Here is a 26,005-nt window from a genome sequence, read left to right as displayed (position 1 = left end):
ATTGGGATTCTCTATATTGCCTCCTTTGCTGGCTGGATTCATTTTTCCATCACATTATACACGGCTCATGTCCAGGGGTTACGACCAGATACGAGTTGGCCAGGACGGGAGCTGCTGTCCATGCGTTTCTATGTGCGCTCCCACAGCCCTGGCCTCCAGAGATGTCGGCGCTTTTTCCTGTAGTATGCAAGCACGACCACCACTGCTGGATTACAGGGTGGTCGTAACAATGGAAACAAGCCGTGTATAATGCGATGGGAAAATCCAGCCAGCAAAGGAGGCAGAATCAAAATACATTAGGAAGTGCCTTGTATTAACTTCCTCTACATGATGGATGCCATTTGCTGAAGTGAGAGGACCCCTTTAAGTTGGGTATTTTGTAAAGTCCGCTATGGCCGCCACATTGCCTAACCACACAGATATGAAGTCAGCGATATAACGGCCATACCAGACCAAACTGGGTTTTCAAAGGTGAGCAGGAAGCATCCTTGCTGGTACTGTGTTAGGCCTCATTCACATAGCCATATCCATGTTTGCGGACTGCAGATTTTGGATCCGCAAAACGCTGATACCGGCTGTGTGCATTTTGTGGCACGGAATGTCCTGCCCTCTATAGAACTGTCCTATCCTTGTACGCAAAACGGACAAGAATAGGACATGTCCTATTCTTTGGTGGGTGCCGCAGAACAGACATATGGATGCGGACAGCATATGGTGTGTTGTAATGAATGGGTCCGCTCCGATCCGCATTTTTTGATGGATTGTGTGAATGGGGCCTTAGGCCTCATGCACAAGAACGTATTTTGTTTCCGTGTCCGTTCAGTTTTTTTTTGCGGATAGGATGTGGACCCATTCATTTCAATGAGTCTGCAAAAAATGCGGACAGCACACAGTGTGCTGTCCACATCAGTATGTCCATTCCGTAGCCCCGCAAAAAAAATATAACCCGTCCTATTTTTGTCCGTTTTAGGCATTGCTACAATGGATCCGCAAAAAAAAACGGATGGCATACGGATGTCATCCGTTTTTTTATCCGGATCCGCAATTTGTAGACTGCAAAACACATACAGTCGTGTGCATTAGCCTTACACTGCGTTTTTTTTCTGCCCGTAATCCACAATTTGTGCAGGTATCCCTATATGTCATATGTTGCTCTGCTAATTCTTTGAGATCTTAATACTTCTTTAAACTTCTGGTGGATTCACACTTGGGAGATTTGTCTGAATTGCGCCAAGGTTGCGCAGTTCGGATGGATTCAGAGCTTTTCAATCCGTCTGTCATGAAGCTGTGAGCAGGTGCCGCAGAAATTGGCTCCATTTATACTTTTTTGCGTAGGGTCAGTGGCCCACACCATATTGATGATAATGTTATTTTTTTGTCTTTTTCTTCTAAAAACCCTGTGTCGCTTCAGCATGTTGCTTGCGTTCTCTGGTAGAAAATGCTTGTAAATAATTTAGGAGAATTCCTGTCTGTTTCACCAGACTGGGCCAACAAGTCAGCTTTGCAGATGTTTTCCATTTGGGATAATGGGATTCAGCTTGGTTTGTGGGATGCGTGATGCCCAGGACACTGCGGTATATGATCTGCAGCCAAAGTCTTTTATTCTGCAGGTTCAAAAGACAGGAGAAAGCTGGAGTCTCCATTCCTGGCCAGAAAGTTTATTTCCAGATCAAAGAGTATATCCTAAAATGGAAAAAAATATCCTTAGTTTATGAGAAAGTTGGGTGACAGCCAAATCCAAATCGCCCCCCTTAGAGTTCCCATGAGGGTTGCCACCCAGCTTTACTCGACAGAAGGGGACGACACATTTTGTGGATTTTCCTGGGACATTCTCTTCAAGATAGAATAACGTATTAATTTCCTGTGGAAACAATGCAGAGCCCTGCAGTGACGTGTGCACCAGAGTAGAGCTGTTTCCGTGTCCCAGTTTTCGTTAATTAATGGTATAACGAGCCCATGATTACACATAGTAGACACCTCACGTGCAGGTACTGTGCAAGCGCTCACTGTTAGACTCTGGGGGCGTATATTGTTGGATGCGCTGCTTATGTACACTGTTCATTTGCTTTTTAATAACTCTCTGTGATTTTGCTAACCTGTTTTATTTGTCTTAATAGTTGAAGAAATAGTTTGTGAAATTGAGAAAAATGAGAAGATTCGCTCCTCTCTGGAGGCAAAGAAAATAAGTGTGAGTATAAGAGATGGCGGCTGTATCTGCTATTCCTCAGACATTGACCATATAATATAGAAACACTAACAGAAGGATCCGGCTTCGCACGCGTATATTTCATCTATTTCATTTAATGTTTCTGTGTGTTGTTAAAAGATATCAACAGTATCCCCCATAACAGTGACACCTACAGCACCCCGCCCCTTTAACAGTGAACTCCACAATCCCCCACCCCTTAACACTGACCCTCCCCACAGTGCCCCGCCACTTTAAAATGGGACTTCCACAGCAGCCCCACAGTACCCTGCTGCCTTAACGGTGACCTCACAGTACCCTGCTGCCTTAACGGTGACCTCACAGTACCCTGCTGCCTTAACGGTGACCTCACAGTACCCTGCTGCCTTAACGGTGACCTCACAGTACCCTGCGGCCTTAACGGTGACCTCACAGTACCCTGCTGCCTTAACGGTGACCTCACAGTACCCTGCTGCCTTAACGGTGACCTCACAGTACCCTGCTGCCTTAACGGTGACCTCACAGTACCCTGCTGCCTTAACGGTGACCTCACAGTACCCTGCTGCCTTAACGGTGACCTCACAGTACCCTGCTGCCTTAACGGTGAGCTCACAGTACCCTGCTGCCTTAACGGTGAGCTCACAGTACCCTGCTGCCTTAACGGTGACCTCACAGTACCCTGCTGCCTTAACGGTGACCTCACAGTACCCTGCTGCCTTAACGGTGACCTCACAGTACCATGCTGCCTTAACGGTGACCTCACAGTACCCTGCTGCCTTAACGGTGACCTCACAGTACCCCGCTGCCTTAACGGTGGCCTCACAGTGCCCTGCTGCCTTAACGATGACCTCACAGTGCCCTGCTGCCTTAACGGTGACCTCGACAGTACCCTGCTGCCTTAACTGTGACCTCACAGTACCCTGCTGCCTTAACGGTGACCTCACAGTACCCTGCTGCATTAACGGTGACCTCACAGTACCCTGCTGCCTTAACGGTGACCTCACAGTACCCTGCTGCCTTAAAGGTGACCTCACAGTACCCTGCTGCCTTAACGGTGACCTCACAGTACCCTGCTGCCTTAACGGTGACCTCACAGTACCCTGCTGCCTTAACGGTGACCTCACAGTACCCTGCTGCCTTAACGGTGACCTCACAGTACCCTGCTGCCTTAACGGTGACCTCACAGTACCCTGCTGCCTTAACGGTGACCTCACAGTACCCTGCTGCCTTAACGGTGACCTCACAGTACCCTGCTGCCTTAACGGTGACCTCACAGTACCCCGCTGCCTTAACGGTGACCTGACAGTACCCCGCTGCCTTAACGGTGACCTCACAGTACCCTGCTGCCTTAACGGTGACCTCACAGTACCCTGCTGCCTTAACGGTGACCTGACAGTACCCCGCTGCCTTAACGGTGACCTCACAGTACCCTGCTGCCTTAACGGTGACCTCACAGTACCCTGCTGCCTTAACGGTGACCTCACAGTACCCTGCTGCCTTAACGGTGACCTCACAGTACCCTGCTGCCTTAACGGTGACCTCACAGTACCCTGCTGCCTTAACGGTGACCTCACAGTACCCTGCTGCCTTAACGGTGACCTCACAGTACCCTGCTGCCTTAACGGTGACCTCACAGTACCCTGCTGCCTTAACGGTGACCTCACAGTACCCTGCTGCCTTAACGGTGACCTCACAGTACCCTGCTGCCTTAACGGTGACCTCACAGTACCCTGCTGCCTTAACGGTGACCTTACAGTACCCTGCTGCCTTAACGGTGACCTCACAGTACCCTGCTGCCTTAACGGTGACCTCACAGTACCCTGCTGCCTTAACGGTGACCTCACAGTACCCTGCTGCCTTAACGGTGACCTTACAGTACCCTGCTGCCTTAACGGTGACCTTACAGTACCCTGCTGCCTTAACGGTGACCTTACAGTACCCCGCTGCCTTAACGGTGACCTCACAGTACCCCGCTGCCTTAACGGTGACCTCCCAGTACCCTGCTGCCTTCAAGGTGACCTCGACAGCAGGTGCCCCTTTAATAGTGGCCCCTGCCCCCTTAACAGTGACCTCCACAGCAGGTGCCCCTTTAATAGTGGCCCCTGCCCCCTTAACAGTGACCTCCACAGCAGGTGCCCCTTTAATAGTGGCCCCTGCCCCCTTAACAGTGACCTCCACAGTGCCAGCCCATTTAAGTGAACTCCACAGCGGTCTGCCCCCTTAACAGTGACCTCCACATTGCCCTGCCCCTTTAATCCTAGAGCTACACGAGGGCATATGTCGTGCAACTTTTTGTCTCAACAATATTTATAATGGTAGTCTATGGTGTTGCACTGCGACATGTGACATGCTGCGACTGAGACACGACAGTTGCAAAAAATCCATCTATTAAAGGGGCACCTGCTGTGGAGGTCACTGTTAATAATAATATTGTCGCTCGACATTGGTGCGACATTAATGTTGCGCGACACGTGTAGCAGTGTAGTTGTGCCCTATGTGTCGTGCGACTTATTGTCGTCGTGTAGCCCTAGCCTAAAGCTGACCTACAGCAGTGAAGAAAAATGGCTGGGTTGTTATGGAAACCTGGAGTAAAACTGTGTGTATGTGGAAACTAAGGGCCTGCGAGCTTCTATTGGCTGATAAGGGACAGGTGACCGTGTGTATGGCAGTTGGGATATGAAGAGAAAGACTTGCAGACTTGTATTGGCTAATGGAGGTCATTTTTTGGGAATATCTCTGAGACCCCACAAGATATCTTTCCACGTAGCAAGGGATGTGTATACCGAGTTTCATTGAAATCGATGGTTGCGTTTGTGAGTGATCGCAGAACATACATACACACATATATACGTCCTTCTTTATACCTGTATATATAGATTCCTTCAGTTTGGCTTTTGGAGGTGGAGGCAGGTGCAGCTTTCTTAAATATTCTGAATTCTGACATATTTGCCCATACAGATTCATATAGTGTTGGGTTATTAAAGGGAACCTTTCACCAGTTTTATGTTCCTAGGTTCTAACCGCTTCTGCGCCTGCCGATTCCCCATATTCATGAGCTCACGGCTCTCTCCGCCCACCTGTCTCTGATTGACAGTTTTTTCCCCAAAACAACAGCAGGTGGGCGGGAAAAGCCAGGAGCTCATGAATATCAGGCCCTTCGTAAGGACACGACAGAACTGGTGACGGATTCCCTTTAATGGAACAGTAAACATGGAAAATGCACAAAAAAAGTATTCAGCGTTTCTTTGATCCTAGTTTGTTTCTTTTTGCGGTTGGAACTAAGCAGTATTAAGCGCTCAGCCATGTCTCCCCTCCTTCTCCTCACTGTCTTTTGCCAGACTGTAAGACAACTGGCTGCGACAGGAGCCTCTTAGATCAAACGGATTGTAGCTCTCCTGTTTACTTGTGCCATTCATTTCTGGTTTAATTTTCCCTTAAGGCCTCATTCACAAGACCGAGGGACCACCATACCCTTGTTGCGGACAACAAAACAAAGGTTAGTCATACCTGGGCATCGGCCATGTGCACTCCGCATCGCGGAGCCATTGAGTTCAATGGTTCCGTGACCTGCGAGGTGCGGTGAAAGATAGGACATGTTCTGTCTTTTTTGCGGTGCTGAGGCACGAACCCGGAATGACATGGAAGGGCTTCTGTGTGTTACCCTTGGCTTTCGGCTACGTTCCTCTGTGCTGCAAAAGATAAGACGTGTCCCATCTTTCGTTGCGTCTTACAGATCGCGGACCCATTGAAGTCAATGGGTCCGCGCCGAAATGCGGAGTGTAAACAGCAAATGCCCGTGTTTTGCAGAACTGCAGTTTACGGTCCACAATACGGGCACGACGGCCCCTGAGCCATGTGAATGGGGCCTAAATATTCATTATCTTCAGAATCTGCTCATTATACATATATTTATCCTTTCATCGGCTAATTATGGTAATATTCAGTTCATCCTGCACCTATAGGACTAATTTTTCTCATTGTTGGGTAGTTTGAGCAATTCCAAATTTGGAAAAAGTCATTTCCCATAGTTGCACGAGATGGTCCTCATAGAATATTGGGTGAAGGCCACCTAATAAATACCCTACAGATAGTCCATTCAGGACAGCTGCTGTCTGTGTGCTATATAATAGGGCTTTTAGGGGTCGTAAAGGGGCGTAACCTGCTGGGAATCCCCTCGATCATCCATGTTGGTGCTGCAAACCATCTGTTGTCCCTCAGGACTATATACTATATACTGGTCACACACTGATTTTTATAGGTACCATGTACTGCTGCGTTAACACAACATGGTAAATGTGTGCAGACCCCTAGAATTTGTCACCTCTAGGGGCCCCAAATAACCGGACCCCTGAAGGTCAGCTCTTTAGTGGAGCAGATGCCTCAGGGGGGCTGATTGTCCTTGATGGGCAAACCTTTTGTAAAGGTTTATCACTGTGACCATGGTGAGCAAAAACGCGTTGTTTAATGTAATCTGAAGCGCGTTTCCTGCAGGATTACATAGAATAGCATACATTAAGAGGGAGTTGTTAGATTCTTCCGCAGAGGTTTTTTTCTCAGATTCGACACTGGCTCTTTATACAGGTTGACAATAAAGACTGATGCCAGGTACTCGCTCCTATTCCCTGGAGAATCCACCCACTGATGGGGCCGCTGATCTATTGTCTTGCAGCACATGCATTGTCTTCTCTTCCTCTGTTTGCTGACAGTATGAAGGGAGCGTCCTTGCTGTCAGCACAATAAAACTATGCAAAATTTATCTAAGTTAACCCATGCCCGACCGCGCAGTAGCAAGTTCCCACTCACATCGCCGGAGCCCATCCACGGCTGCTTCCGTTTCTATGATGTGGCCTTTACTGGGCTGTCAATTAACCAACAGCTATGATAGAGCAGACCAGTCAGGATGACATCAGATACTACAATGCACTTACTGGCAGTGACATTTAATGAAAAGCTCTGAGAGATGATGTTCCCCACATCCCTCCTCAGGGAAAACCTCAATATGTTGTTTTTACCAAAACCCCACGTTCTGGAGTATTGAATTCATTGGGCCGAGGTGGAAATAAAATGCACTCATTTTAACTGCAAGAATGTCAGTCAGACCCTTTCACTTTTTTCACATTTTGTTATGTTGCTCCTTGTGCTAAAATGTAAAAAAAATCCAGTTTTCCCCATCAATATGCACTCAATACCCCATAATAATAAGGTGAAAACAGAATTTCAGAAAAGTTAGCAAATTTATTAGAAAGGAAAAAAAAAAGTGAATTTTTCCTGGACATAAGTATTCAGACCCTTTGCTATGACACTTGACATTTGGCTCTGTGGCTTCCCATTTTTGTGGAGATGTTTCTCCACCTTGATTGGAGTCACCTGCAGTAAATTCATTGGACATGATTTGGAAACACGGCCCTGTCTATAGAAGATCTCACAGCTGCCAATCAATATCAGCGCAAAAAACAAGCCTTGAGGAGGAAAGAACTGCCTGTAGAGCTCAGGGACAGGATTGTGCAGAGTACTGCTCTGAAAGTTTCCAGGAGCACAGTGGCCTCCATAACTGTATGGAAGAAGAACAACCGGGACTCTTCCTAGAGCTAGCCTCCCCCAAACTAAGTAATCAGGGGAGAAGGGTCTTGGTAAGAGAGTTGACAAAGAACCATTGGCCAATCTGGCTGAGCTCCAGAGATTCTGTGCGCAGATGGGAGAAACTTGCAGAAGGTCGACCATCACTGCAGCCTCTCCTCAATTAAAGACCTGAAAATTGCCTTGAGTTTAGAAAAAAAGCACCTAAAGTACTCTGACTGTGAGAAACAGGATTCTGACAGAGCTTGAGAGGAGAATGGCCAAAAATCCCCAAATCCAGGTGTGTAAAACTTGTGGCATCATCTCCAAGAAGACTGGGGGCTGCAATCACTGCCAAAGGGTCTTCAACTAAGTCCTGAGTAAAGGGGCTGAAGACTTATGTCCCGAGTAAAGGGGCCGAAGACTTATGTCCCGAGTAAAGGGGCCGAAGACTTATGTCCCGAGTAAAGGGGCCGAAGACTTATGTCCCGAGTAAAGGGGCCGAAGACTTATGTCCCGAGTAAAGGGGCCGAAGACTTATGTCCTGAGTAAAGGGGCCGAAGACTTATGTCCCGAGTAAAGGGGCCGAAGACTTATGTCCTGAGTAAAGGGGCCGAAGATTTATGTCCTGAGTAAAGGGGCCGAAGACTTATGTCCCGAGTAAAGGGGCCGAAGACTTATGTCCCGAGTAAAGGGGCCGAAGACTTATGTCCCGAGTAAAGGGGCCGAAGACTTATGTCCCGAGTAAAGGGGCCGAAGACTTATGTCCCGAGTAAAGGGGCCGAAGACTTATGTCCCGAGTAAAGGGGCCGAAGACTTATGTCCCGAGTAAAGGGGCCGAAGACTTATGTCCCGAGTAAAGGGGCCGAAGACTTATGTCAATGTAAGATTTTAGTTTTCCTTTTTTTATTAAATTTGTAAAACTTTCTAAGATTCTGTTCTCACTTTCTCATTATGGGGGATTGAGGGCAGAACGATGGGGGAACTGATATCACAAGGAGCAAGAGAACAGAATGTGAGAAATTGAAAGAGTCTGAAGACTTTCTGAATGCTCTGTTTTGATTGGTAGAAAATTCCAGTACTCCTCAATATCTGCTGGTCTAGGATTGTGCGGATCCTGAATGTGGCCGATTACCAGAATAATATTTTAATCTTTATTAGAGAAAAATGATTCATTAATGGGGTTGTACAGGCTTAGAAAAACATGGCTGCTCTCTTCCACAGCTGTCGGCAGGATATTTGTGGTATTGCAGCTGAACCCCATTCACCTCTATGGAACATAGCTGCAGTACCAGATACGGCAGATTAATCACCCATCCAAGCACATTGTAGGGCAAGGATGCTCAACCTGCGGCCCTCCAGCTGTTGCAAAACTACAACTCCCAGCATGCCTGGAAAGCCTACAACTATTATGGCATGATGGGAGTTGTAGTTTTGCAACAGCTGGAGGGCTGCAGGTCGAGCATGCCTGTTGTAGGGGATTCCTCTGGCGTTCATGCACCTGAAGAGCTTGGCTGTGAGGAAGGGCACACGACATGGCGAGTGTAGGGATGGATTTCCAGAAAACATTTTGGCGATACTATAAGATGAAGTGAAGAAGGGAACTGTGCCGATAGACGGCTCTACAGTAACACCTAATACAGACTGTCTGTGTGTATATACAGTTGCAAGAAAAAGTATGTGAACTCTTTGCAATGATATGGATTTCTGCACAGATTGCTCATAAAATGTGATCTGATCTTCATCTAAGTCACAACAATAGACAATCACAGTCTGCTTAAACTAATAACACACAAAGAATTAAATGTTACCATGTTTTTATTGAACACACCATGTAAACATTCACAGTGCAGGTGGAAAAAGTATGTGAACCCTTGGATTTAATAACTGGTTGAACCTCCTTTGGCAGCAATAACTTCACCCAAACGTTTCCTGTAGTTGCAGATCAGACGTGCACAACGGTCAGGAGTAATTCTTGACCATTCCTCTTTACAGAACTGTTTCAGTTCAGCAATATTCTTGGGATGTCTGGTGTGAATCGCTTTGTTGAGGTCATGCCACAGCATCTCAATCAGGTTGAGGTCAGGACTCTGAATGGGTCACTCCAGAAGGCGTATTTTCTTCCGTTTAGGCCATTCTGTTGTTGATTTACTTCTATGCTTTGGGTCGTTGTCCTGTTACAACACCCATCTTCTGTTGAGCTTCAGCTGGTGGACAGATGGCCTTAAGTTCTCCTGCAAAATGTCTTGATAAACTTGGGAATTCATTTTTCCTTCGATGATAGCAATCCATCCAGGCCCTGACGCAGCAAAGCAGCCCCAAACCATGATGCCCCCACCACCATACCTCACAGTTGGGATAAGGTTTTGATGTTGATGTGCTGTGCTGTGCCTCTTTTTCTCCACACATAGTGTTGTGTGTTTCTTCCAAACAACTCAACTTTGGTTTCATCTGTCCACAGAATATTTTGCCAGTACTGCTGTGGAACATCCAGGTGCTCTTGTGCAAACTGTAAACATTCAGCAATGGTTTTTTTGGACAGCAGTGGCTTCCTCTGTGGTATCCTCCCATGAAATCCATTCTTGTTTAGTGTTTTACGTATCGTAGATTCGCTAACTGGGATGTTAGCATATGCCAGAGACTTTTGTAAGTCTTTAGCTGACACTCTAGGATTCTTCTTCACCTCATTGAGCAGTCTGCGCTGTGCTCTTGCAGTCATCTTTACAGGACGGCCACTCCTAGGAAGAGTAGCAGCAGTGCTGAACGTTCTCCATTTATAGACACTTTGTCTTACCGTGGACTGATGAACAGCAAGGCTTTTGGAGATACTTTTATAACCCTTTCCAGCTTTATGCAAGTCTACAATTCTTAATCGTAGGTATTCTGAGAGCTCTTTTGTGCGAGGCATCATTCACATCAGGCAATGCTTCTTGTGAAAAGCAAACCCAGAACTGGTGTGTGTTTTTTATAGGGCAGGGCAGCTGTAACCAACACCTCCAATCTCATCTCATTGATTGGACTCCAGTTGGCTGACACCTCACTCAAATTAGCTCTTGGAGATGTCATTAGTCTAGGGGTTCACATACTTTTTCCACCTGCACTGTGAATGTTTACATGGTGTGTTCAATAAAAACATGGTAACATTTAATTCTTTGTGTGTTATTAGTTTAGGCAGACTGTGATTGTCTATTGTTGTGACTTAGATGAAGATCAGATCACATTTTCTGACCAATTTGTGCAGAAATCCATATCATTCCAAAGGGTTCACATACTTTTTCTTGCAACTGTATATATAGAATACGCTCTTCCATGTTACATTTTTTTCTCCTCCCTGAGATAACTTTTTATGAGTTTCATAGCTTCTGTTTTTCCTCTCCATCTCACAGGGCCTGACATTCAGCAAGGAGCAGAGTGAGGAGCAAATAGACGGGATTCACCAGGATTACAGTGAGTGAGGGGATTTTTTTGTATAATATTCTTTCTTAGACAATGTCTCCTGGGTCCTTCCATAACACTTAGGCCTGTGAGTACATTGATAGAGCGCATCACCCATCAGCCTCTGACCTCCATGAACATGGTCACCTAGACAGACACGAGAGAAAAACTCCAGCAGTAGAAAACAAAGTCTCCGACCGACGCTCCCCGCCGATCAGCTGGCCAGGAGGTCAGCTGTACAGGGCTGGAAGCTCAGCAAGTAGACTGTAACACTTTCTCTACACAACTAATTCTCACAGTTCTCACAGTGGAGGGTTTGTTACAGTTGTAGAGTATCCCTTTAAATGTTGCATCTGAGACAATGTGGAGATGCTGTGTCCTCCGCAGAATAAAGAGCGTTTAGTACTATATGATACAAGTCCAAGGCTTTTATAGTGGGTGGTTTGCAGAAGAAGCAGGTCTGCCTACACTGCTGAGTCACATTTATCACCTGAACTGCTGACTTGAGTTCGTATTTGGTAAAATAAAATGTCCTAAAAAATGGCATCTAATTATGTTAAATGGATTAAGTGAGAATAGAAAAAACATGGCTGCTTTTTATCCCCCTGAAAACAGCTCTGCTGTCGCGCTTTGCTGTGGGAGGGAAACACCACACTGAGCATAGGAGGGAAGGGGGAAACGGGGAATCAGGCCAGGGAAGGAAAATGGACACCTCCTAGTGAAACCCTAACCAAAATCCTGACTGACTACCATACGCAGAAATACCTACCTATCCTGTCTAGCCCTATAGGACCCTGGTACTAATGGCATGGACGAGACTACCTGTTCCTCCAAAAGGAAGGACGAACAAGAGTCTACTTCAGGCCTAATATAAACAATAGGAAAAGGCAACACACAGAACCCAAGCAAAATACAAAAGGGAAAGGAAAGATTTAACGTCAGAGGCTATGGAAGCACCAGGAACTCAGCCGAGATCTAACCACAAACAATCCACAGGCACAGAAGCTATAAACCGCACAGCATTGTGGGATAAGCAACTATAAATAAGGAAGGTTAACTGACCACATTAGCAACACATGAGGCAAGGGTGAGGCCATTACCAGAAACAACACCGACACGAATTGATCCACAAGGAAAACCTGTCAGATCAAACCACGTGTTGCCAGTCTCACAGATCTCCTGCCACTCGCTGTCGCCAGGACATATGTCTCGGCACGTCCGTGACAGCCGCTCCTGTCCATGAGTCAGGTCTGGTGCTCACATGAATGGAGCTGAGATCCTATACTGAGGACAAGCAGACCCTTTAATCTATTGCAGCCCTTTTATCCACCTGAGGCCTGCCCACCACATATTTGCAACTGGTGAAGACTTATGTCCCGAGTAAAGGGGCTGAAGACCTACAGTACAGACCAAAAGTTTGGACACACCTTCTCATTCAAAGAGTTTTTTTTATTTTCATGACTATGAAAATTGTAGATTCACACTGAAGGCATCAAAACTATGAATTAACACATGTGGAATTATATACATAACAAACAAGTGTGAAACAACTGAAAATATGTCATATTCTAGGTTCTTCAAAGTAGCCACCTTTTGCTTTGATTACTGCTTTGCACACTCTTGGCATTCTCTTCATGAGCTTCAGGAGGTAGTCCCCTGAAATGGTTTTCACTTCACAGGTGTGCCCTGTCAGGTTTAATAAGTGGGATTTCTTGCCTTATAAATGGGGTTGGGACCATCAGTGGCGTTGAGGAGAAGTCAGGTGGATACACAGCTGATAGTCCTACTGAATAGACTGTTAGAATTTGTATTATGGCAAGAAAAAGCAGCTAAGTAAAGAAAAACGAGTGGCCATCATTACTTTAAGAAATGAAGGTCAGTCAGTCAGCCGAAAAATTGGGAAAACTTTGAAAGTAAGAGCTATTTGACCATGAAGGAGAGTGATGGGGTGCTGCGCCAGATGACCTGGCCTCCACAGTCACCGGACCTGAACCCAATCGAGATGGTTTGGGGTGAGCTGGACCGCAGAGTGAAGGCAAAAGGGCCAACAAGTGCTAAGCATCTCTGGGAACTCCTTCAAGACTGTTGGAAGACCATTTCAGGGGACTACCTCTTGAAGCTCATCAAGAGAATGCCAAGAGTGTGCAAAGCAGTAATCAAAGCAAAAGGTGGCTACTTTGAAGAACCTAGAATATGACATATTTTCAGTTGTTTCACACTTGTTTGTTATGTATATAATTCCACATGTGTTAATTCATAGTTTTGATGCCTTCATAATCATGAAACATAAAGAAAACTCTTTAAATGAGAAGGTGTGTCCAAACTTTTGGTCTGTACTGTATGTCCCGAGTAAAGGGCCTGAAGACTTATGTCCCGAGTAAAGGGCCTGAAGACTTATGTCCCGAGTAAAGGGGCCGAAGACTTAAGTCTTCAGCCCCTTTACTCGGGACATATGTCCATGTGAGAATAATTTTTATTTTTTTCAGTAAATTAGTAAAGATTTCTCACCTTCTGTTCTCACTTTCTCATTATGGGGGATTGAGGGCAGAATGATGGGGGAACTGTAAGGAAAGTGAGAGGGTGTGAAGACTTTCAGAATGCTCTGTAAATAAAAAATAAAATAAAAATATTTCCCCACCCTTCCCCCTAAAGGCCCCCCCAGTATGGTAACTTGCTGTGTCTTGACTAGCCTTAAATAGACATGTAATATTTCAGAACTAATGGTAGATGATCATGAAGATAAATAGTGTATTGTATGGCAGTGGATGTATGTACTTACATTTATATATCTACATCTATCTATCATACATTTTTTCTGTTACACTAAATGCCTAAAATTATTTTTTTTAAAAGGCAAAAATTGTGTGTGAAAAATCTGCATTAGTCTTGTTAAAATAGAGCAAAAATCATATTGGTAATCCAAGAAACAAAGATGTCATCACTGTTAAACTAATGTGTACTAGTAATGGCTGCTTTGTGGTGCTGACACCCTGGACATGAAACCCTTATGGAGAGCACCAGATCCTGCTGTGTCTGTATTAATAATCAGCCCCTGATAGTGAAGTTGTCAGAGCCTCTCCTCTACACACAGGTGACAACACAAGAGCAGCACCGGGAATGACATTTGAGAAGTAATGTGACTTAGCGTCTATTCACTTCTACTTGAGAATCGGCAACGTGTTGCATCAAGACGCCCCGTGTGGTTCTGTCAAAGTGGCACCCAGTGGAGTCCTCTAGGTGCTCCTCTCCCTAGCTTGGAAGCTGTCGTCAGGCTTAACATTGCATCTGTCACACAGAAACATTTTGCATAAAGTCCATATTAATTGTAGCACACAATTCCTTCCCTCGCAGCTGAGCAGGTCTTGTCATTAGCAGGCATTGCGCACGGACATGTCCGCAGAGCAGCAGGAGCCATCCAGACAATGGCTCTCAGACGTCCGCTTCCGTCGTCACCTGTCTGGTTACCCGCCGTGTCTGGGAAACCAATCCACATACAGAATTTTACTGAAGTGTCAGTTATTTCTTCTCCCGATACATTGTAACTTCTGAAAAATGAATGAGGAGACAACAATATTTTGACAGCATATTTGTGCAGAACAATCTAATTAGATTCAGTGGGTTTGATGAAATGGTGCAGCAGTCTGCTGGTATAAATAATTGGCCGCTGATGTGATATGAAGTCCATTCTCTTTCTCCTTAGCTTCTTACATAGAGATCTGTAGAGACTGGAATACAAGTGCTTTCCTGTTGTCAGGATTCATACAGGACACTTCACATATAGGAGGGTCTCCAGATATGAAAGCTGAATCCTTATCAGGACTGTGACTGGAGAGGACATGTAGCAAAGCAAACACATGATCCCATCACCAAGAGCAATATCATACAGGATGCATACAAGGAGTATAACGGAGTCATGGCGAATGAATCTCACAGACAGAAATGGTGAAAGATATCGCCAGATTATCATATATGTACAAACTAAGAAATAGTATTAAATGTGTCTGTGTACATTGTACTGCAAACGATCAAAAACAAGTGAAAATTCTCCTCTCACCTCCAATCCACATCCTTGTCTATCAGGAGCAGTATTATATTAGTTGTATTCTTGTACATAGGAGCAGTATTATAGTAGTTATATTCTTGTAAATAGGAGCAGTATTATAGTAGTTATATTCTTGTACATAGGAGAAGTATTATAGTAGTTATATTCTTGTACATAGGAGGCAGTATTATAGTAGTTATATTCTTGTACATAGGAGGCAGTATTATAGCAGTTATATTCTTGTACATAGGAGCAGTATTATAGTAGTTATATTCTTGTACATAGGAGGCAGTATTATAGTAGTTATATTCTTGTACATAGGAGCAGTATTATAGTAGTTATATTCCTGTACATAGGAGGCAGTATTATAGTAGTTATATTCTTGTACATAGGAGCAGTATTATAGTAGTTATATTCTTGTACATAGGGGCAGTATTGTAGTAGTTATATTCTTGTACATAGGAGCAGTATTATAGTAGTTATATTCTTGTACATAGGAGGCAGTATTATAGTAGGTATATTCTTGTACATAGGAGCAGTATTATAGTAGTTATATTCTTGTACATAGGGAGCAGTATTATAGTAGTTATATTCTTGTACATAGGGAGCAGTATTATAGTAGTTATATTCTTGTTCATAGGAGGCAGTATTATAGTAGTTATATTCTTGTACATAAGAGGTAGTATTATATTAGTTATATTCTTGTTCATAGGAGCAGTATTATAGTAGTTATATTCTTGTACATAGGAGCAGTATTATAGTAGTTATATTCTTGTACATAGGAGCAGTATTATAGTAGTTATATTCTTGTACATAGGAGGCAGTATTATAGTAGTTATATTCTTGTACATAGGAGGCAGTATTATAGTAGTTATATTACATGGGAGCAGTATTATAGTAGTTATATTCTTGTACATAAGAGGTAGTATTATATTAGTTATATTCTTGTTCATAGGAGCAGTATTATAGTAGTTATATTCTTGTACATAGGGGCAGTATTGTAGTAGTTATATTCTTGTACATAGGAGCAGTATTATAGTAGTTATATTCTTGTACATAGGAGCAGTATTATAGTAGTTATATTCTTGTTCATAGGAGCAGTATTATAGTTATATTCTTGTACATAGGAGGCAGTATTATAGTAGTTATATTCTTGTACATAAGAGGTAGTATTATATTAGTTATATTCTTGTTCATAGGAGCAGTATTATAGTAGTTATATTCTTGTACATAGGAGCAGTATTATAGTAGTTATATTCTTGTACATAGGAGCAGTATTATAGTAGTTATATTCTTGTACATAGGAGGCAGTATTATAGTAGTTATATTCTTGTACATAGGACCAGTATTATAGTAGTTATATTACATGGGAGCAGTATTATAGTAGTTATAATCTTGTACATAGGAGCAGTATTATAGTAGTTATATTCTTGTACATAGGAGCAGTATTATAGTAGTTATATTCTTGTACATAGGAGCAGTATTATAGTAGTTATATTGTACATAGGAGCAGTATTATAGTACTTATATTCTCTTACATAGGAGCAGTATTATAGTAGTTATATTCTTGTACATAGGAGCAGTATTATAGTAGTTATATTCTTGTACATAGGAGGCAGTATTATAGTAGTTATATTCTTGTACATAGGAGGCAGTATTATAGTAGTTATATTCTTGTATATAGGAGCAGTATTATAGTGGTTATATTCTTGTACATAGGAGGCAGTATTATAGTAGTAATATTCTTGTACATTTGAGCAGTATTATAGTAGTTATATTCTTGTACATAGGAGCAGTATTATAGTAGTTATATTCTTGTACATGGGAGCAGTATTATAGTAGTTATATTCTTGTACATAGGAGCAGTATTATAGTAGTTATATTCTTGTACATAGGAGCAGTATTATAGTAGTTATATTCTTGTACATAGGAGCAGTATTATAGTAGTTATATTCTTGTACATAGGAGCAGTATTATAGTAGTTATATTGTACATAGGAGCAGTATTATAGTAGTTATATTCTTGTACATAGGAGGCAGTATTATAGTAGTTCTATTCTTGTACATTTGAGCAGTATTATAGCAGTTATATTCTTGTACATAGGGGCAGTATTATAGTAGTTATATACTTGTACATAGGAGCAGTATTATAGTAGTTATATTCTTGTACATAGGAGCAGTATTATAGTAGTTATATTCTTGTATATAGGAGGCAGTATTATAGTAGTTATATTCTTGTACATAGGAGGCAGTATTATAGTAGTTATATTCTTGTACATAGGAGGCAGTATTATAGTAGTTATATTCTTGTACATAGGAACAGTATTATAGTAGTTATATTCTTGTACATAGGAGCAGTATTATAGTAGTTATATTCTTGTACATAGGAGGCAGTATTATAGTAGTTATATTCTTGTACATAGGAGGCAGTATTATAGTAGTTATATTCTTGTACATAGGAGCAGTATTATAGTAGTTATATTCTTGTACATAGGAGGCAGTATTATAGTAGTTATATTCTTGTATATAGGAGCAGTATTATAGTAGTTATATTCTTGTATATAGGAGCAGTAATATAGTAGTTATATTCTTGTACATAGGAGCAGTATTATAGTAGTTATATTCCTGTACATAGGAGGCAGTATTATAGTAGTTATATTCTTGTACATAGGAGCATTATTATAGTAGTTGTATTCTTGTACATAGGAGCAGTATTATAGTAGTTATATTCTTGTACATAGGAGCAGTATTATAGTAGTTATATTCTTGTACATAGGAGCATTATTATAGTAGTTGTATTCTTGTACATAGGAGCAGTATTATAGTAGTTATATTCTTGTACATAGGGGCAGTAATATAGTAGTTATATTCTTGTACATAGGAGCAGTATTATAGTAGTTATATTCTTGTATATAGGAGCAGTATTATAGTAGTTATATTCTTGTATATAGGAGCAGTATTATAGTACTTATATTCTTGTATATAGGAGCAGTATTATAGTAGTTATATTCTTGTACATAGGAGCAGTATTATAGTAGTTATATTCTTGTATATAGGAGCAGTATTATAGTAGTTATATTCTTGTACATAGGAGCAGTATTATAGTAGTTATATTCTTGTACATAGGAGCAGTATTATAGTAGTTATATTCTTGTACATAGCAGCAGTATTATAGTAGTTATATTCTTGTACATAGGAGGCAGTATTATAGTTGTTATATTCTTGTACAGATGAGCACTATTATAGTAGTTATATTCTTGTACATAGCAGCAGTATTATAGTAGTTATATTCTTGTACAGATGAGCACTATTATAGTAGTTATATTCTTGTACATAGCAGCAGTATTATAGTAGTTATATTCTTGTACAGATGAGCAGTATTATAGTAGTTTTATTCTTGTACATAGGAGGCAGTATTATAGTAGTTATATTCTTGTACATAGGAGGCAGTATTATAGTAGTAATATTCTTGTACATTTGAGCAGTATTATAGTAGTTATATTCTTGTACATAGGAGGCAGTATTATAGTAGTTATATTCTTGTACATAGGAGCAGTATTCTAGTAGTTATATTTTGTACATAGGAGGCAGTATTATAGTAGTTATATTCTTGTACATAGGAGGCAGTATTATAGTAGTAATATTCTTGTACATTTGAGCAGTATTATAGTAGTTATATTCTTGTACATAGGAGCAGTATTATAGTAGTTATATTCTTGTACATAGGAGCAGTATTATAGTAGTTATATTCTTGTACATAGCAGCAGTATTATAGTAGTTATATTCTTGTACATAGGAGGCAGTATTATAGTTGTTATATTCTTGTACAGATGAGCACTATTATAGTAGTTATATTCTTGTACATAGCAGCAGTATTATAGTAGTTATATTCTTGTACAGATGAGCACTATTATAGTAGTTATATTCTTGTACATAGCAGCAGTATTATAGTAGTTATATTCTTGTACAGATGAGCAGTATTATAGTAGTTTTATTCTTGTACATAGGAGGCAGTATTATAGTAGTTATATTCTTGTACATAGGAGGCAGTATTATAGTAGTAATATTCTTGTACATTTGAGCAGTATTATAGTAGTTATATTCTTGTACATAGGAGGCAGTATTATAGTAGTTATATTCTTGTACATAGGAGCAGTATTATAGTAGTTATATTTTGTACATAGGAGGCAGTATTATAGTAGTTATATTCTTGTACATAGGAGCAGTATTATAGTAGTTATATTCTTGTACATAGGAGCAGTATTATAGTAGTTATATTCTTGTACATAGGAGCAGTATTATAGTAGTTATATTCTTGTACATAGGAGGCAGTATTATAGTAGTAATATTCTTGTACATTTGAGCAGTATTATAGTAGTTATATTCTTGTACATAGGAGCAGTATTATAGTAGTTATATTCTTGTACATGGGAGCAGTATTATAGTAGTTATATTCTTGTACATAGGAGCAGTATTATAGTATTTATATTCTTGTACATAGGAGCAGTATTATAGTAGTTATATTCTTGTACATAGGAGCAGTATTATAGTATTTATATTCTTGTACATAGGAGCAGTATTATAGTAGTTATATTCTTGTACATAGGAGCAGTATTATAGTAGTTATATTCTTGTACATAGGAGCAGTATTATAGTAGTTATATTCTTGTACATAGGAGCAGTATTATAGTAGTTATATTCTTGTACATAGGAGGCAGTATTATAGTAGTTATATTCTTGTACATTTGAGCAGTATTATAGTAGTTATATTCTTGTACATAGGAGCAGTATTATAGTAGTTATATTCTTGTACATAGGAGCAGTATTATAGTAGTTATATTCTTGTACATAGGAGCAGTATTATAGTAGTCATATTCTTGTACATTTGAGCAGTGTTATAGTAGTTATATTCTTGTTCATTTGAGCAGTATTATAGTAGGTATATTTATGTATCTAGGGGATTGTATTATAGTTTTTATATTTTTGTATATGGTCCTGAATTAGTAAGTCAGAAATGCGCTCATTGCTGCTGTCGGCTCCCTTCCCCCTCTCCTCTTTGCTGCTCATGTACAGTACATTGTTCAGGAGGGGACAGAATAGAGCAGATGATTACGGATGAAGACATTATTAGACATCTCTATCCTGGGTCATGATGGGAGTGAATGTTAAAGTCCAATTTGTTGTGGAAATCGATCTCTGCACTTTTGAAATGTGTTACAGAGAAAAAATAATCAGTTATTCTGTGGAGTAGGATATGTCATGATCCGCAGCGTTGCTGACGTTTACTCACTGCTGAGTTCTCCTCTTACATCCCCTTAATATGATCAAAGAAACCTATTTATTTGCAGGACAAGTTAAAGCATCTGCTTAAACGTGGGAAGGTCAGTCCTGTATGACAGAAGGCGCCGCTGATCCCGGTAGATGGGACTTGTCGTTTAGTTATATTGTTTGAAGCGCAGATGGTCTCTTTTAGGACAAGAGAGAGTTTTCAAGGACTCCCGTACCCGCTGCAAATGAATCTTTAGTGGCTCGTCAGCCCTTCACGTCACGGCGATTGCGTATTTCTCCAGCTATCCTTGCTCTCGTTTAGACAAACAAACTGCGTCACCTAGAGATCTCATGGCAACTTTTTGAGCTTTTTGTTACCATGGAAACTTGTGCTCAGTCAAAATTCTGTTAAGAAAAACATAGTAAACACTTAATTTTTTTTATTATTAATATTATATATTTTGATGTTATATTTTTCTACTACGCAAGGGCTCTGCAGCCGGGCCTATTGACGGCTGAGTTGGGTCTAGACCTGACATCAGCCTCCTATCACCAGCATGTCATCCATCACATGACCAGTCACGTGACCCCCACAGCCAGTACAGACAGCTGTCGTGCCGCTTCCTGGTTTCCATACTCAGCGCTCACACCTTCTTGGTCTTCTCTTCAGGGTCCCTGGAAATCTCCAACTTTTTTTTGGTTGTACAAGTTAAATAAAAAATTGTGCAACCGCTATACAAAAATCAGAAGAAGCAATACTTTCCCATTTTCTTCCTTGCTCTCTCCAGAGCTTCGCTGCTGTACTCCCTGCTGTAGTTCGTTTTCCTGGCATTTTTTTGCTGCTGAGGCCAGTGGTTGGCTTCATGGTCATCAGAACGTGGCGGCGTCAGTCGAGAAGAAGACTTCAGCAGCGGAGCGGAGCATAGTGCAGGAAGCAGCACGGGGGAGAAAGGAGAAGTATTGCATCTTTTGTTTTATCATAGGTACAGGAGCTGCTTGGAAAGCTGGGACTAAGCGGCACACCCAAGTGGCTGGACTTACATAATCTGCCGAGCAGGCCGGCGCACGCCGCTGTTTTTCATTGCTCCCTTTGCAGTGCATGGGAGCTATGTATACAGCATACCATTAGACGCTACCCGGCTTATGTAAGTTCAGAGTTATGGAATCAGCTTAGCTTACCTTTTTATCCTATTTGCGTAGCTCCCTTCACTGCAAATGGAGCTATGGAAATTGTGGAGTGCCACCTGCTCAGCAATAACATATGCCCTGTCACCTGGGGTTGGCACTGACCCTCACCTCATTGGGGAAATGGCCGGGTGGGACAACCTCTTTTACTGTGACAACTCCTTTGAAATCCTTTCTTTAACGATAAACATTGTCAGGGGATTAAGGACCAGGACCACCCACTGTGTATATACACCAGGCAGTCCTTAAAGGGGTGTTCTGAGATATTTTTACAGATGACCTATTCTCTGGATAGGTGATCAGTGGGGTCTGACACCTAGGCGATCACTTGTTTGAAGAGGCACTCACACTAGCGCCATGGCTTTCTTCCAGCTTTCCTTAGGCCATTTGATGTCACGTTGATTGGTCACATGGCCTAGACGCAGCTCAGCCCCATTGAAGTGAATGGGACCGATCTACGATACCAACCACAGCCGCTATACAATGTATGGCGCTGCGTTAAGGCCGGGTCTCTGCTGTGTGTGCTGGTGCCTTCTCAGATAGCTGATCGGCGGGGGTCCTGGGTGTCTGATCCCAAGGTGTCTGATCCCAAGGATAGGTCATTAGTAAAAATATCTCTGTTAACCCTTTTAAGCAGTTAAGGCTACTTTCACACTTGCGTTTGGTGCGGATCCATCTTGTATCTGCACAGACGGATCCGCACCAATAATGCAAACACTTGTATCCGTTCATAACGGATCATTTTGCATTATTCATTCAAAAAAAAAGTCCAAGTCAAATCGGATCCGTCTTGACTTACATTGAAAGTCAATGGGGGATATTGTGTCAGTGAAAAACTGATCCGTCCCCATTGACTTACATTGTAAGTCTAGACGGATCTGTTAGGCTCCGCATAGTCAGACGGTCACCAAAACGCTGCAAGCTGCGTTTTAGTGACCGTCCAAAAAACGAAACGGAAACCAAACGCAGCCAAATTGATGCATTCTGAACGGATCCTTATCCATTAAGAATGCATTGAGGTTGAACTGATCCGTTTTGGGCCACTTGTGAGAGCCCTGAAAAACGGATCTCACAAGCGGACCCAGAAACACCGGTGTGAAAGTAGCCTTAATTGTAAAGGCCTCCAAACAGTGGAAGAAACCTTCATAGGAGCAATTTCTACCAAAATCTGCTAAATATCACACCCAGATCGTCGCTTGACAAAAGTCCTCTTATTCCAAAACTTTGCTTTATCTACTGTCAGTTTTCTAAGATTATCGTCACGCCGTTCTGCACAATCCTTAGGTTAAAACATCATACCCATAACGGAGAGAGGACATGGCGGTTTTCTTCTAGAAAGCGTACTGGCCGCAGGACTATCAACGTGCTTAACGAAGCGGTTTCACTCATGCAAGAATGTTTTTTTTTTGTTTTTTTTTGTTTTTTTTCCAGAAATCTTTGAAGTTCGTCTAACCTTGTAAGGTAATGACTTTCTGAAACGCGTAGGGTCACTGGAAATGGTTCATTTAGATGGAGAATCATTTTAGGCTCTTCTGCTGTGCATAAGGCTGGGTTCAGACCTGAGCGTCTTTGATATGCGCGTTTAACGCGCGTTTTTGACGCGCGTTTTTGACGAGCGTTTTTTGCAATAGTAAACGCGCGTTTGACGCGCGTTTGTGTGATTGACTGCAATGTCCTATGGCCACAAACGCGCGTCAAAACGCCCCAAAGAAGCTCAAGTACTTGTTTGAGCGTAGGGCGTTTTACAGCGCGTTTTTCAGCGCTGTAAAACGCTCAAGTGAGAACCAGGGCCATAGGGAAGCATTGGTTTTCATGTGTTGAGCGTTTTACAGCGCGTTTGAACGCGCTGTAAAACGCTCAAGTGTGAACCCAGCCTTAGGGTAAGATTTATTACAAGAACATTGCTGGGCGCCTCGAAGTTCTGTCCATTAGCTGGACACCAGGCTTCTGCCTCTAATACGTTTGTATTCACACTCGCCTCTTTAGCGTGCACTATAAAACATTTGTAATCATTTACGCATTGGGTGCAGTAACAACATAAACCTGTATGAAATCTGCCATTGATTTCCCTTCAGTTCATTCTACTTCACTTTTCCTCCCCCTTACTTTAAACTGCAGTTCATACTGCTTGCTGGCATAAGTAAAAAATGAAAGGAAGTCTGTACATGGAGAATGTCTGTCATGGCACAATGATTCTAAGCAGCTAAGCCTCCTGGGAGAAAAGAGCTTCATTATGTAACTGCTACTTTTATTTTATGGGGATGAGCTTCAGTAAATGGGAGTGGCCTACATTTCTTTTTTGAAGCTTTTTTTCAGTGTTCATAGAGATCCTTTAAAAGTCATTTATGAAGGTTGCTGTCATTTTGTAACTTATTTATTTTCCCTTTATTGCTCTCATCTTCTGTTCCTTGTCCATGCAGCTTTCTCTTATTTCCTGTGATGTCATGTAGGGGGAGGGTCTATCTAACTAGCTGGGTGGGAGGAGCTATAAACTAGCTGGGCTTTGTTAGGGGAGGTGCTAGAGCTGTAGCAGAGAAAGGAGCAGTGCATCATGGGTTTGGTTGGATACAGCAACAGGAAATGCTTCCTAGAGGATGGAAATGAATGGAAGTGATTTACATGGTGAGAATGGGTCAGGAGAGTCCCCAAAAAAAATAAAAGGGAGAGATGTAGAGGTAAACCATTTTTATCCCGGTAAAAACCTATTTTAAAGGGTTTTTCCAAGATATTTTGATTGATGACTGGGGCCCCCGTTAATCAGCTGTTTGCAGTAGCGCTGTGGCCTTCTCTCAGCTTTCCCTAGGCCGTGTGACGTCATGTTCATCGGTCATGTGACCTAGACGCAGCTCAGCCCTATTGAAGTAAATGGGCCTGAGCGCGATACGAAGCACAGCCACTATACAATGTACGGCGCTGTGCTTGGTGAGCAGACTGTGAGCACCGGTGCCTTCTCGAACAGCCGATTGGCTGGGTCCTGGGTGTCGGACCCGCACCAATCAAATACTGATGACTTACCCGTCTGATAGGTCACCAGTAAAATTATCTCAGAAAAACCCTAAAAAGTCATGTCAAGAGGTGTATATTATTAGTCCCTCCTGGGCAAAGCCCATTGTGTGCATTTAATTTTAGTTCTATGTAGCAGCCATTTAAGGAGAGTGGTTTGGTATGGGGCGTCCATTAAGATGTATTGCGGTTTGCCGCCATTTCCCGCCGTGAGGATTTCTGCATTGCGTAGTAATCGCTGTCCTTAATAACCTCGTTTTGTTTTCATTCCCTTTAATGTCGCTGAATGATTTACAGCCTGTGACTTAGAGCGCTCGTCTGGAATTTTCTAAAGCGCCGGACGAGTCAATTATTAATTCTTCCTACAAAATCCTGCGTTACTGTTTAATGAAGCACTTAGCCATAATGGCAGCTGGTGGAACAATATCGCTTGTGTGAAATATTGAATATTTAATGGTACTGGGTCTGTAGGGTTTATTTTAAGGCCGATGCGAACTGTGTAATTAAAGAGAGCAGAATTTTATACCATGGAACAAGTTGGCCAATGTACCGTATTTATGATGATGTCAGGTGGCATTACTTAAAGAGGACCTTTCATCAGTTTAGTCTAATTATGGTCTTAGCCAGGGAGAAGCGCATCCAATCAGAGCGCACCGCTCTTAGCCAGGGAGAAGCGCATCCAATCAGAGCGCACTGCTCTTAGCCAGGGAGAAGCACATCCCATCAGAGCGCACCGCTCTTAGCCAGGGAGAAGCACATCCCATCAGAGCGCACCGCTCTTAGCCAGGGAGAAGCGCATCCAATCAGAGCGCACTGCTCTTAGCCAGGGAGAAGCACATCCCATCAGAGCGCACCGCTCTTAGCCAGGGAGAAGCACATCCCATCAGAGCGCACCGCTCTTAGCCAGGGAGAAGCGCATCCAATCAGAGCGCACCGCTCTTAGCCAGGGAGAAGCGCATCCAATCAGAGCGCACTGCTCTTAGCCAGGGAGGAGCTCATCCAATCAGAGCGCACTGCTCTTAGCCAGGGAGGAGCTCATTCTCCCTGGCTAAGAGCGGTGCGCTCTGATTGGATGCGCTCAGAGCCAGGGAAAAGAGAACCGCCCCCAGTGAAACTGCGAGTCTCTGCCTAGTATAACTGAGTCAGCTCATTATAATGTAAGGCGCCGAAATCAACAGGGCCAAGAGCGGACGAACGGGGGGTCTTTGGGGAAAAAAAATGTGCCGTGGCATCAGTGGGGGCTGCCCTATAAGGTAAGACCATAATTAGACTAGTGCTAAACTGAGGAAAGGTCCTCTTTAAAGGGGTTTTCTGGCAGATTTTATATTGTAC

The 26,005-nt window shown here is 42.5% G+C and overlaps 1 protein-coding gene across 1 annotated transcript in view; it reads left to right on the top strand.

Moving 5' to 3' along the window:
- Window positions 1-26,005, top strand: part of RAD18 (RAD18 E3 ubiquitin protein ligase) — a 303,633-nt gene that overhangs the window by 124,135 nt on the left and 153,493 nt on the right. The window contains exons 8-9 of the mRNA XM_040407201.1: window positions 2,118-2,188; window positions 11,128-11,188. Coding sequence (XP_040263135.1) covers window positions 2,118-2,188; window positions 11,128-11,188 — 132 coding nt within the window. The remainder of the gene's footprint in view (window positions 1-2,117; window positions 2,189-11,127; window positions 11,189-26,005) is intronic.

The sequence above is a fragment of the Bufo bufo genome, chromosome 9 (assembly GCF_905171765.1).
Source record: "Bufo bufo chromosome 9, aBufBuf1.1, whole genome shotgun sequence".
In the NCBI taxonomy this organism is placed as follows: domain Eukaryota; kingdom Metazoa; phylum Chordata; class Amphibia; order Anura; family Bufonidae; genus Bufo; species Bufo bufo.
This window is presented reverse-complemented; position numbering and strand designations above follow the sequence as displayed.